Consider the following 13,303-nt stretch of genomic DNA (forward strand, 5'->3'; position numbering starts at 1 on the left):
TAAATCTTAACCTATTTAAAAGTACGCAATTTTCTTGGTCAACGGTTGTAAGAGCTGTGTGGTCCCTGGAGCACCGAAGTGGTCCGTGCAACCGTTCGAGACGAAGCTACGATTTCGAGATTTCATCTATACAAGTGCTAAAAAAAATGTGTGAGGATTGACAGAGGTCCGTGGGTCCAGAAAGTTGGAGAACCGGCGTTCTAGGTTAACTTGTTTAAGGTCAGTCCGCTATCTGTGTGACCCCAAATAACCCAGAGAATCAGTTGCACATAAAACAAAATAATTCATTGAATTGTGGGGGTAGCATACGAAATTTATTCATGAATTCATTGAACATAATCACCAATTCATGCAAGATATTTCAATATACACACACATCAGATTTGCTATACTTCATTATGTGCATCACGTAAAATGATCACCTATACAGACAGCATATATATAAATGTAGTTTAGAGTGTGGGTATACAATGGAGCATACGTTGGGGGGGGGTTCTTTTTTCAACATGACTAATGATCTGACAAAAGCACATTAGACTGACTCCCAATGACAATAGCTCTCTGGCACAAGAGCATCCAACTTCGAAGCGGGCAGTGTATTCAAGTGTTGGCATTAATGCGTTGCCAGGTGTTTACCGTTTTTAAAACGCGTCAAACGCACTGATCAACAACCGTTTCGTTACGGCCATTAAACATCGAAGTCACGAATGGACAGCGGGGCAAACAGCACGCGGTTGGTTGTGAAGGTCAACAGCGGTATCGCAGATGCTGAAGGGTCAAGGCGAGGTGAGGTTGCCTGCTCGAATGAAACTGGCAAAAGCGGTTGAACAATGCATATCCCCTTTCCCACTGGCACATCCGAGCCGAGGCAGTGCCAAATCCTCAAGGTACGGGTGGTTTCTGTTCCACTGGCTAATTATCGAGAAGGGGTCTGAGCGTAATTCCACGGACGAGTGACAGCTTTTAAAAGCACCAACGTTAGTGGATGATTTCATAGGTAACGACGTGGTGAGCACAAGGCAGATGAGGGCGATACGACCACGTACGTTTTCCGTTATTGCGCCGTACAGCTCTCTGATGATGTGTTTTTTTTTTTACGGTTGTACCGTGTGTCGTTTGGCAGAGATGCCTTGACGCTTCACTCCACGTGAAGTGAGGTATTTGTGAAGTTCCTGGAAGAAGCTCGCAATGCGTGCAGTGAAACACTTTAGGTATCGTGCCGAACTATACGCGGTTACCAGCCAGAAACACATCGGAGAGCTGTCGATAAGGGTTCACTTATTTATTACTTTTTACACTTTTTAACGTAACTCGATACGGTCCCATGCGTTTTACAGGAAGCTGTCAATGTAGGAGCTGTGCAAGTTTTGACCGCCGTGCTTTTGACAGCTCAGACGAGAGACCTGCTCCGAATTATATCCTTCTGGTTGGAAGCACGAGGGGATGCAGACGATGAGGTTCGTAACCATTTTAGGCACGGACACAGTGGCGGTTCGTCCACTCGGGGCGTTGGGGCGCCACCACATCAAGCAGCTGGAGATGAGAAATTATTTTTCTAATAAAAAAAATCTGCTTTTCTATCAAGTTTTGTCGTATTTAAAAAAAAGTAAAATATGATTCCTTCAACGTGAATTACCTAATGAAGATAACGTTTTAAGTTGTTCATATTAGAAACCGCTGCAACACCACAGTCCGATTTGTGCCTCGGGGAGGTCTCGGGGCAGCTGTGAAGGCGTTGCGAGTGAGAGATTTCCCTTCGTTCATTGCGATCGGCTTATGGCATTGTAGCCACGCCGTTTGAGACCCATTCAGGGCCGTTGAAACAGGCGCCCGTGGCTGTGGTGAGAGACGATGCCACAACGCGAGGAGGTTGCACTGTGCAAACAGAGCAGCTCACGGCCTACGAGCTCTAGGAGAGGCAGTGCCAAAGGGGTTGTGGAGTGTGGAACTTGAGGGGCATTGGGACAGCATTTGAGTGCTTTGTTGTTTAGTTTCGTATTGTTTATAAATGCCTACCGTTGGTAGATAAGACATTTCACTTTCACGGGAAGGTCAATAAGATGACGATATTTTGTTCATTAGAACACCATATTATCAGAGGCCACTCACAACAGTCCCAGCTGGTGCACGAGCAGACTTTTGCAATGTATGTAGAACTTATTTCGCACCGTACGTAGCCAACCATGCTATTCGGAGCTAATGAATATCCCCTATTGTAGTAGTTTACCCAAATACAGATTCATTTATAATCCCGAGTATGATTAAATAAGTATATTTTTACAACCAAAAACCTTTAAAACGTAAAAAAACGAGAGAAAATGTGTGAGGGTGGTTGAGCTTCCTGGGTATAGAACGGATGATGTTTGAATGTTTGGGGAAGCGTGGGTTATGAAATGGGAAGGTGTGATTTCCAAAAACAGGGGTTGGTGTTTCTGCAAAACCATAACGTACAGCAGGGGTCAGGTTTCATCAGCAGGTGATTATGCGCTCAATCGCGGGACGTTGTACCGATGTGTACTTACAGCCCTTGCGACAATATACTTCTGAAAGAGGCCCTTCCAATGGCGTGCTGGTCATAGGAGCTGTTTCGCCAGATGTCAGCACACTGGTCAGTGCAGGTTGGTGAAGGTGGGGGAACATAGAAGTACAGTACAGCTACGGATTTAGCTGCACTGTCATTTTGTTAGAAGACTTCAGTTATCATTGTATTTCAGAAGGGTTGTGTGTAATTTTAAAGGTTCACGGATTGAGATTGATGTGCAAAGAGTGTGTGAGTTCAGATCCAGATGATTAAGAGTGTCAGAGTTCGTGTGTGTGTGTTGCGGTGTATTTTGATTCACATGCGGGTTTTTTTTTTGCAAGGCTCTTTTATGCCAACAGCAGACACAGAGATGGCAACAGCATCGCAGCCACCAGCGTTTTTACGGCCATATGCAGACCTTGGGCAGCTGTACAAAACGGCACATAAAAAAACAGCAGGGCACGGATCAATATTAGAGCACATTCTGCAACGGCAGTGGTGCATAAGAATATTTAACCCAAAAAAACTCAAAACGTGAATAACACTGCCTTAAAAATAAGTATTTCGGGCAATGTTTTGGGCAACGCCCATTTGTTCTTCGCTACATGCTGTGCAAACGGGCCCGTTGCCTGAAACGTCGACCTATTATATACTTTTTTCCTTTGAAGCCGACAGTGTTATTAACCAATGTTTTTTTTACTCCCATACAGGGTTCTTAGTTCTTATACTGAATGAAAAGTAGCATACACCTCTCATTTACACAACCACAGTAAAACTTACTATATTCTAACCGTGAATGTCAACACTAGCAGGAACGTATAGTGCTAAATGTCGGACGAATATTTTTCAACCAAGGCCTGGAAAACCCCTAAATGTTTAGAAGGATGTTGTACAGAGTCTGTAAAGTGAGAAGGGAAAAGAATGCAGTCATATTAACTTTCGATGCTTTGTCAATTCATTGCTGGATGAAGGCCTCCCCACGCTGTGTCGATCACGGGGTTTGTTTGAACGTACTTCACCATTAGTGTAATTTGGTGAAGTAAGGGTCCCCAAGGACTACCACTGATGTTAGCCAAAGCCAGGAATTGTGGCTGGGAATCGAAGTCAGGCGGCTGGGTTCATAGACAGCACGGTGCGCTAAACACTGAGCTACCATATTCTTTGGATCTTTCGGTAAAGTCACGTAGTTAGAAATAAAATAAAATAAAACAATACCTCTTTGGTTCTATTCGGTAAAGTCACGTAGGTAAAAAATAAAACAACAAAAATCACGACGTTTCGGCCAAAACACAAGCGGCCTTCATCAGGTGAAGGGACCAAACTGTCCAGCGGACAGCGTTGGAGTGAAGAAAGCCAAGCGCTGGTCGCCTCCTTTCAAACTGTGAGGGGGTAAACAGTAAACGCCTTGACAAAGGAAATTTGCATAAAACGTACTACTGACAGAGCTTGGAATGAGCATAAGATGATAATACACCACCTTGGAAGTTTGGAGTGCCACTACTAGAATAAATATACTGTACCATTGAAAATTAGTTTAATGTTTGGTTCGATTGAGAACATCTTTCCAATGGTTGCTTAGTTTTAAACCATCTTCTCGGTTGAATAAACAAAAAACACACGCGGTCGTCATCGGGCCAAGGTGACGACCGCTTGTGTTGCGATCGAAACGTCGTGATTTGTTTTATTTTATTCTATACCCACGTGACGACTTTACCGAAAGAACCAAAGAGTATGGATTCCTGCAGTCACGAAAGCTTCAAATCAAGACTGCGCTGCCGCTCCACCAAATCTTTCCACCTCGTCTCATCCGTACATACAAACAAGATAAATCATGCAAACGCATAGTTTCTTTACCAATTTCCGACATGCATTTGTCCTTGGAAATATTTAATCAGTGCGTGACGTGCGGACCTTACCGTGTGACATCGCAACGTAATGACATCATCAGAAAGGGAGGCGAGAGCATGGCATTTTACATTTCCGTTTTGGTCAAAATAAAAGTTTACTTTAAGATTTAGTTTACATTGGATCAACTTCACGAGAGTTATGACTCCCACCCCCCCCCCCACCCCACCCCACCCCTCTACTGACAAAAAAGAGAGATGGACAGACAGAGCCAATGGATTATTAACACCTTAAACATCGACGATCGGCAGTACTGACCTGCGACCGCAGAGGGTGGCACGTTGAGGAGTCCAGGGCCGGCCGAGGGTGGGATGACGTACGTGAGGAACGTGTTCGGGAAGCGGGTGCTCAGGATGTCCTGAGAAGCCGGGTTCAGAGAGTTGTACTGCTGGGTGGTGATGGACATCAAGCTCGAGAATCCAAGTGCTCTTATTGTCTCCGGGCTGAGAGCCTGCACCAGTCAGAGGATTCGGGGAGGATCGAGACGCGCGGCAAATTATTTACCGCGTGAGGTATGAGGTGGAGTAGCCAGGTGTTAAGAGTGGTTTGAAAAGGTGGCACTTGCACACATTTTTACATGGAGTACTCTTGCCAATAACATCTGGCAATCGAGTAGCATTTGCTTGAGAGGCCTTCTGATGAAACCCAGTAACTTGTCTGAGAATTTGCTTGCTTAAACTCATGCCACTTGATAATATCAGTCTAGAAAGCCTATATAGAATTGTGGATTCGTTTTTTTATTATTTATAGGTGGAGAGAGAATGGAGTTATACTTTGATTTCATTTTATTCAGAGTTTAGGAGGGTATTCATCATTTTCGGATTATGCTCTTGCCCATATGCTGATGTAACGTTTTAAGCGGATGCATGCATTACCGAAAACACTTCTCGCGGGATGAGAGGGATGGCCGCTGGTTTAATCTCAGCTTTCTGCGCCAACGTTAAGTTGTTGATGTCGTCAGCGCTTGCTCCAGCTGTGAATAAACAGAGAAAATGTGAGTGGGTAGGTGGGGGGGGGGGAGGTTGAGGAACAACACAACCTAAAATGTGTAGCAATTTAGCAAAATGACGATTCCAATGTATTGTTATGCTCAAAATACACACGTCAAATCGAGCCTGCAACAATGGATGTTTACAATTTCTAACAACAAGCAAAGGCAATAGGTGTAACATTTGAATGTAATTTAACACATTAGACGACATTCAAAGTGTAATATTTAAATCTCAGAGTTGGTATTAGCCACATTAAGTGCAAAAACAAATGTGTTGTCACGTGTTATTTTTGTGGTGTCTTTAAAGTATTCTTCTCGAGAACGCAACTTAATCCTGGGTGGCTAACCATATTCAACCATTAGATATCAGCAGTGGCAGCTCAGCATTATGAGCTGAGCCGTCAACATAGATAACTGATTTAAACGATTCTTCAAAAAACAGTACACTATTCACATGCTTACTGGAAATTGAAGTGCTGAGTCAGATTGGTGCTACAGGTGTCATTCATCATGCAGCGTGAATGCTGAGCTAGAGCAACAGAAATCCTTTACACACTGCCTCTGGAGGGGAGCCTGGCAAATCACTGCCTCTGACAAAGATCCGAAGGAATGGCACTGTCTGACAGGATCGAAATTGATCGGGTTTTTTTAAATGTGACAATCCCTGTGCTCTATCTCAGGCCACTCTTTAGAGGCGATGAAGTTAAAAACCTGATCAGTATTGATGATGAGTTAGTATGTTATTACAATTTTAAGCTGCGGCCCTGCAATGAATTGCTCACGTCACTGCTGTTGGAAGGGCCTCCAAGAGAGGGAGCTCTATGGAGCCCTCGTGAGGAGTTTTGGCCTCCTCTTCCACCCTGATCAGACGTTTACCCCACCACACGCAACCTGCCAATCAACTAGCAGTGGCGTACCCATTTATACCACCCAACGTTTCGATTTAAAGCTTTCGTGACTGCAGGGATTCATCTTCTTGGTTCTTTCGGTAAAGTCACCACGTAGAAGGGAAATACACGACGTTTCGGCCACAACACATTCTACGTGACTTTACCGAAAGAACCAAGAAGATGACCACCTCAACGTTTCGACTGCCGCACCAGGAAATCGAATCGAACCGGCGGCCCCTGGATTGCAAGTCCCGCTTGATGGCCATCACTCCACAGCAGCATCCAGTATCCTTTGTCCGAACAGAATGCAATTTCTAAAACCTGCTGTGCGTACGAACCAGAGCGGTAATCATTTCAAAATCTTTCAAATATTGAAGACGAGGTCGTTTTCTAACCTGTGTGTGGCAATGTGAAAGTGCAAACGTGTAATATCTCGGTCACTCTCTACTGTCGGCGGAAAGGCCTCCACTAGGACTAGAGGGAGCTCTGGAGAGCCCCTCGAGAATTGAAACGCACCGACAATCGTTCCCAACTGTGAGATGGTCCCAGTTGGCCATTGTGAAGGGGTCTGTTGGAATGAGTCATTCGCTTTTTTCCAGAGTGTCCGGAGCTGAGAAAGGCTGTACTTGTCAACACTTCCCAGTGCCTCTGCTGCATCCCTACACGACGGGTATCCCACAGGATAGAAACACGTAATCATCATGATTGTTTTCAATACTGCCATAATTGTCATCAACACTTTCACCACCACCATCATCACAATTATCATCATCTTCACCACCACCACCACCACGCCAGCCATCATCATCAGGATCCTCATTCACCACTCTCACTGTAACGCCATTTTTTCTACTTGTGCTATGATTTAGAGTATATTAAAAAAAATGATACATGTAAAAGGTGTGCAGATGTTTTTAAGTGCAGGGATTCACTTGAAGGCTGCAGGATCCAAAATTGAAAGGTCGGAGAGACCGGTCACGAAAACGCCGAGAGACCTAAGGTCGGTTGACGTCAATCCAGCTATGGTTTTCCCATTCATGAAATTTTTCGTTACGGCCTGGATCTGCGAGGAGAAAAAAAAAGCAGCCAACAGATCTCTCTGCATTCAGAATGTGCATCACGATGTAATGCGCCTTATTTAAGGCAGGTTAGATTCAAGATACAAAATAGGTCTATGTTATAACGATTATATGGCATGATATGTATATATGTATACGTTATATATTTTAAAATGCAGCACAATGTTACAAATCTGACTCCCTGGGATCTGAGGTATAGGCGGATATGTGAAATGTTCAGATATGTAAACATCAATACAAAATGACAATTACACGTAAACAAATGGGTTAATGAACAAAAACAGGCCCGATCAACAATAGCAGCATCACCACCAGCAGCGCCAATGCCATCATCACAATCAACAGAAATACCACCACTAAAACCATTAGCAGCAGCACTACCAGCACTACCACCGCTAACAGCAGCAACATAAAAACAACCATCATCAACAACATTAGCAGCAACATCGTTACGATCACCACCACCAACAGCAGCAGCACCACTGCAACCACCACCAACAGTAGCAACGCAATCGTCTTGACCATAACTACAAACGGCAGCACCAACACCATCGCCATCCATGAGCAGCAACCATCCACAAGTCCAGTACAACTGCACCACCAACATCAGTGCCAATGCCATCAATGGCAGCAGCAGCAGCAGTAGCACCACCACCATAACAGCATTACCATCAATAGCAGAAGCAGCAAACAATTCACAGCTACCACCAATCGCAAGCACGACCATTAACAACATCGGCAGCTTACGCCACTACCCCTGGCAGCACCGCGATCACGGTACCTGGACAGTGCTCCAACCCTGCGTCTTGGAAAGTTTCCCCACCAAGTCGATGCTGCTGAGGTCAAGCTCCTGGATCTCGGCAGGAGTGAACGCCAATGCCAAGTTGCCGATGTTGGCCAACGTGTCCGTGGATGTCGGCCACTTGAACACCTGTTTGAAGAAAAGGCGAGAAGGTCACGGGTCTCTTCGTGCGCACGTATGATCCGTGAGGGTCGTGGGGGTCATCTGGCCGCGCTTCGAAACGCCCATCAGTGGCGAGTTGTGGAGCAATAGCACAATGGAATTTTCCATAATACGGGGTTTTTGTTGGGTTAGATCGTGTAAATATGAATGTGTCGTTAAACTCGCCACCACCCGACAAAGCCAATTAGTAAGGTTTGTCACGTAAACAAAACGTTTGTGTCAATTCGTTACGAGTACAGCACACCGGTGTATTGGAGAGCAAATCCACAACATTAACAATCTGAGTATGACATTTCTCCAGTAATTACAACCGGCATCATCAGGCGGCAGCCAATAAATCCCCCTGTTTCGTTCCTTATAGATGTGATGACGTAAATTGTGTGCCCATCTTGTGCGAAGTGGGGGGGGGGGGGTGGTGGTTAATGAATGCACATAAATTACAATGGGTAAGCATTACCGATTGGGTTATTCATATGGTAATCAACGAACATTATGCATGCAAATGTGTGCATGTGTAGTGACGTTCTACGGATCACTACGGCGCTTTGCGTTGTGTGTGTTGTGGAGATAACTGGCAGGGTACAGTACCATGCACGTGACGGGCAGGGATGAGGTATAGGGACACGTGAGGACAAGTCGGGTTAGGGGCCGTCCATAAATGACGTCACGCGATTTTGGACGATTTTTGCCCCCCCCTTCCCCCCCGGTCGTCACACGGCGTCACAAAAAGTCAGACCCCCCCCCCCCCAAATATGATGTCACAAAGCTCTGCCCTGCCCCTTTTCCCCCCCAAAACCATATTTCCATTTAAAAAATAAAACATGCTTCAAATCGCTTTAAACTATTGTCATTGTAGTGTGTATTTAATGTGGTGCTGCACTCTGATGTTGTAGGAGAAAACATGTATTAAAAAGGAGGCGTTTGAAAGCTTAAATTTAGCATACAATTCCCTTGAAAATATTCAACGTCTAACTAAAACTGCAGATGCTCAGAATATTATATTGAAATTATCTTATAATATAAAATATTAAAAGTAATTATAACTATTAAAAAAATGCTTGAAACTTTGTAGCAAAATGAAGCAAAATTGAGAGTACAATTATAACAATCACATATTCATTCCACAGAATGAAAAGCCCTGGTAGAATCATTCGAATCAAAATGTTGAATAAGAATCATTAAAAAAATGTTAAAAATGTATGCTTCTCCATTCTCCCATGGAGAAGCAAAATGCTCCTTCATGGAATAAATAAAAGGTGACCTTGGTAAATGTAAATAATCAAATAGTTAATATTGAAAATTAATCCAAATTAGTGTTGTTATAAAATTTATATTTTTATTTAAAGTTGCACATTTTGATGTGACGTCACATTTCTAAACCTCCCCCCCCCCCCTTGTCACACATCGTCACAAATGTCTGACCCCGACCCCCCCGCCCCCAGGTTCGTGACGTCATTTATGGACAGCCCCTTAAGCACGTGACAGAATGGGCGAACAGGTGCAAAGGAACTGGAAATGGCCGGACGGGGAGGGACGGCCGAGGGCGGAGCGGGGGCAGCGGAGGACAGAAGGCACGTCTCGAGCGAGGTTCGAGGCTGTTTCGGTGGATGGAAGAATCCTGCTCGTCGCCTGTGGCCGCGCTCTCGACACCGTGGGTCAACAGCACGAGGGCTGCTGTGACCAGAGATATAGTTACCCTGCGGAGAGGGTTGGCGTACGTAGCCCCGTCCCAAGTGAGCTAGGTGATGTAGTCCCGTGTGTAACGCTGTAGCTTTGTGTGAATTGAAAGTTGTTGCCTCCTAACAGTGTGCCTGCAAATGATAATGAACAATTGGAAAGATGTTCTAAATGGAACCAAACATTAAACTAATTTTCAATGGTACAGTATATTTTTCAAGTAGTGGTACCCCAAACTTTCGCAGCTCTTAAATTCCCCTTTCACACCATCAATAGGTAAACACCCCCTCCCCCCCCTGCGCCAAACGGCATGTGCACCCGCACGTACACCACCTCTATGCTAAGTCGGCCAATCAAATGCTAATTTTTTATGCTAATTCCTTTGTCAAGGCACCTTGTTTCCTTGCACACAGCTTAAAGGTCGCGGTCTAAGCGTGGCTGCGTTTCACTCCAGCGCTGTCCTCGAGACAGCCTGATCCCTTCACCTGATGAAGGCCGCTTGTGTTGTGGCCGAAACGTCGTGATTTTTGTTGTTTTAATTTTTTACCTACGTGACTTTACCGAATAGAACCAAAGAGTATGGATACTTGCAGTCACAAAAGCTTCAAATCTAGAAATGCACATTGTTCTTGTTGCTGCACTGCCCTCTGCTGCACACAATGTAGTCAAGCTGGGGCAGCAGCAGCCAATGATAACCTGTATTGTGCATGGGGTGATAACCAGTGCCGTGTTTTCCTAGTAGCGAAAGTAGCTACATATGCTACGGGCCCCGCACTTTCAAGGGCCCCGCGCTAAACGCTTTCAAGCTATCAATTCCGGTTCGGTGATTCTGCACTTGCTCTTACTATAGTACTATACTTCCTTCAAATGTTATGAATGACCGGTGTTTAAGGTTAGCGATTTGCCGTATTATTTGTCTGTATAGTAAATGAAAAAATACAATTCACTATGCAAGTAAAAAATTCGTGTTTTAACATTTACGTGGTTTTTATTATTTAGGGCCCCTTTATAACAAACATACTCCGGGTTAATTTCCCCCCCCCCCCCGCATCCCCAGCGTTTGGCATTGTTGCTGCATTGGCATTGCTGCTGCATTGGCATTGCTGCTACATTGGCTTTGCTGCTGCATTGACATTGCTGCTGCATTGGCACTCATACACCGCGTGTGCTCCTGGTGTTGTTGATACACGTGGGCTACGCCCATCCCCAAATCCTTATAAACAGTTTGCCTGTAGAGGCTGACTCCTTTGCCTGATGACGACCGCTTGTGTTGCGATCGAAACGTCGTGATTTGTTTTATTTTAATCTTGATTTGAAGCTTTCATGACTGCTGGAATCCATACTCTTTGGTTCTTTCGGTAAAGTCACGTAGTCAGAAATAAAATAAAACAAAACAAATCACGACGTTTCGTTTAATTTTATTTATATTATTTTATTTCTAACTACGTGACTTTACTGTAGTAGTACATTTGGTATTTATATATATTATGCCTCTCATTTCATCATCAGTTCCTTCGAACACAGGCATTGATGCGCTGCCAGGGCCATTATTTGCAAAGTCTGAACGTTAATGCTTTAAAGCGTAATAAAATCACTGGCACAGATACCGGTTCATTTAAGTTAATTGTACCGTTTGTAATCATTAAAAAAAATCATACATCTGCACCCTTTCTAGCCCCGCCCTGTTTTACATAACCACGCCCATTATGCTACTTTCCCAGTCCACACAGCAAGGGACCTCTTTCTAATGGGGAACCGTGGTGGCGAGATGTTAACTACCTCGCCTGGTATGCAGGAGGTCGTGGCTTCGATCTCGACCCTGATGCCTGTACATGTATTTGGAGTTTGCATGTTCTCCCTGTGGTCACGTGGATTTTTCTCCGGGTCCTCCGGTTTTTCCCTCCACATTTGGAAACATGCGTTTTTGAGTAATTTGCTGCTATAAAGTGCCACTTCACTGAGCTATCATTTGTGGCCAGGTCGTTTCTCAAAAAGAGCCATATATATATAGCTCAGTGGGCATTATCTGGTAAAATAAATCGTTTTGTTTTAGTTTTGTTTATGTTGGCTCCACCTGTTTCTTATAAGTCCCAACCACTCGCCTACCAACCACCACCTTTGTCCATATTAGGAGTCGAGCATAAAGCCATGTATTTTATTTTAAGCGGGAAAAAAACATCCAAAGTTTAACACAATCTTCGGCTCAGTGGGACAGTCATTTTAAAATCACCGGGACTCTCTCAACCAAACCGGGGCGCTACTCTTTGTTAAACTTCACAAGCCCTCGTTTGCATTGTTTTGCTTGCACACTAGGATTATCTGTTGTTTTTAATGAATCTATTAACACCCAAGTTTCTCTTGAAAAATATATTCTTCTTTGGTCTCATTGTGATCTTAATAACAAAAGCTATCTTCTTATACAATCATTGGGCTCCTATCTAGTTACAAACAAAGACCATCTATGATGTGGTACAAGTTTAAGTAAGGCAATTGTCAGCGTGTCAAAATAATTTTCAATGCACTGCCTCTTCATATCTGATCCTGTCTGACTACATTCCACTTTATACCAACTGCAAACATTAAGGGCCAAAGAGGAGAACAAATAACATCTCACTGAGAAAAATATTGAAAGCCCTAGTTGCTAGAAAAGAGATCACAGGGATGGGAATGAGTGAGATTAGAAGGGCGAGATAGGGGAATGTGTTGAAGGGAGTTGAGTGAAATGAATAGAGGCAAGGAGTCTGGAATTTGGGATCCTCCATCTCCTTACCGACTTGATCTTCGCCATGAAGACAGCCAGCTGATCGGAGGAGAAACTGAGCTTGCCGAGGTCGTCCACGCTCTCGATAAACACGGCGTCCGAGATACAGCCACCCAAGTCTGCTGCGCTCATCTGTGCCAGCGCCTGGCCTCGTGTGAGGATGTCCTGCCGGGTCAGCTGGGCACCGGAACAAGCTGCGGAATGGGTTCAGTAGTGTCAGCCCTTGAGTGTCCGGAGGGCTGGAGGGGCTGACTAGCCCCCTCCCCCCCCCAACTCCCCTACCCCCACCCCCTTAATTCTCAAAGTACTCTATTTAACACCAGTTCAATGGCATCAAGCCCAGACATTGCAGTGCGGGTAATGACACATTGTTAGTACACGCTGTGATTACTGCTCTAACAGACACCGAATGATCTGCTGTGATATGGTTAATTTAATTTGCAAGCTTCACTCAATATGTGAAGCTGTCTGCAGTAGTTGAAGGGCACTGGGCAAACGTACAAACATTGGTACAA

At 44.5% G+C, this 13,303-nt stretch overlaps 1 protein-coding gene across 1 annotated transcript in view; it reads right to left on the reverse strand.

Annotated features, from left to right (window-relative positions):
- Nucleotides 1-292: 292 nt before the first annotated feature.
- LOC116946043 (uncharacterized) overlaps nt 293-13,303 on the reverse strand; it is a 69,697-nt gene continuing 56,686 nt past the window's right edge. Inside the window, exons 38-44 of the mRNA XM_076069910.1 lie at nt 12,798-12,982; nt 8,168-8,317; nt 7,240-7,370; nt 6,824-6,966; nt 5,302-5,399; nt 4,685-4,877; nt 293-2,948 (exon numbers count right to left, since the gene is read on the reverse strand). Of these exons, the coding sequence (XP_075926025.1) occupies nt 2,869-2,948; nt 4,685-4,877; nt 5,302-5,399; nt 6,824-6,966; nt 7,240-7,370; nt 8,168-8,317; nt 12,798-12,982 (980 nt within the window). The 3' untranslated portion in view covers nt 293-2,868. The remainder of the gene's footprint in view (nt 2,949-4,684; nt 4,878-5,301; nt 5,400-6,823; nt 6,967-7,239; nt 7,371-8,167; nt 8,318-12,797; nt 12,983-13,303) is intronic.

Source organism: Petromyzon marinus, chromosome 26 (assembly GCF_048934315.1).
Source record: "Petromyzon marinus isolate PM22_M1 ecotype Great Lakes invasive population chromosome 26, UKy_Petmar_22M1.pri1.0, whole genome shotgun sequence".
NCBI classification, from domain to species: Eukaryota; Metazoa; Chordata; class Hyperoartia; order Petromyzontiformes; family Petromyzontidae; genus Petromyzon; species Petromyzon marinus.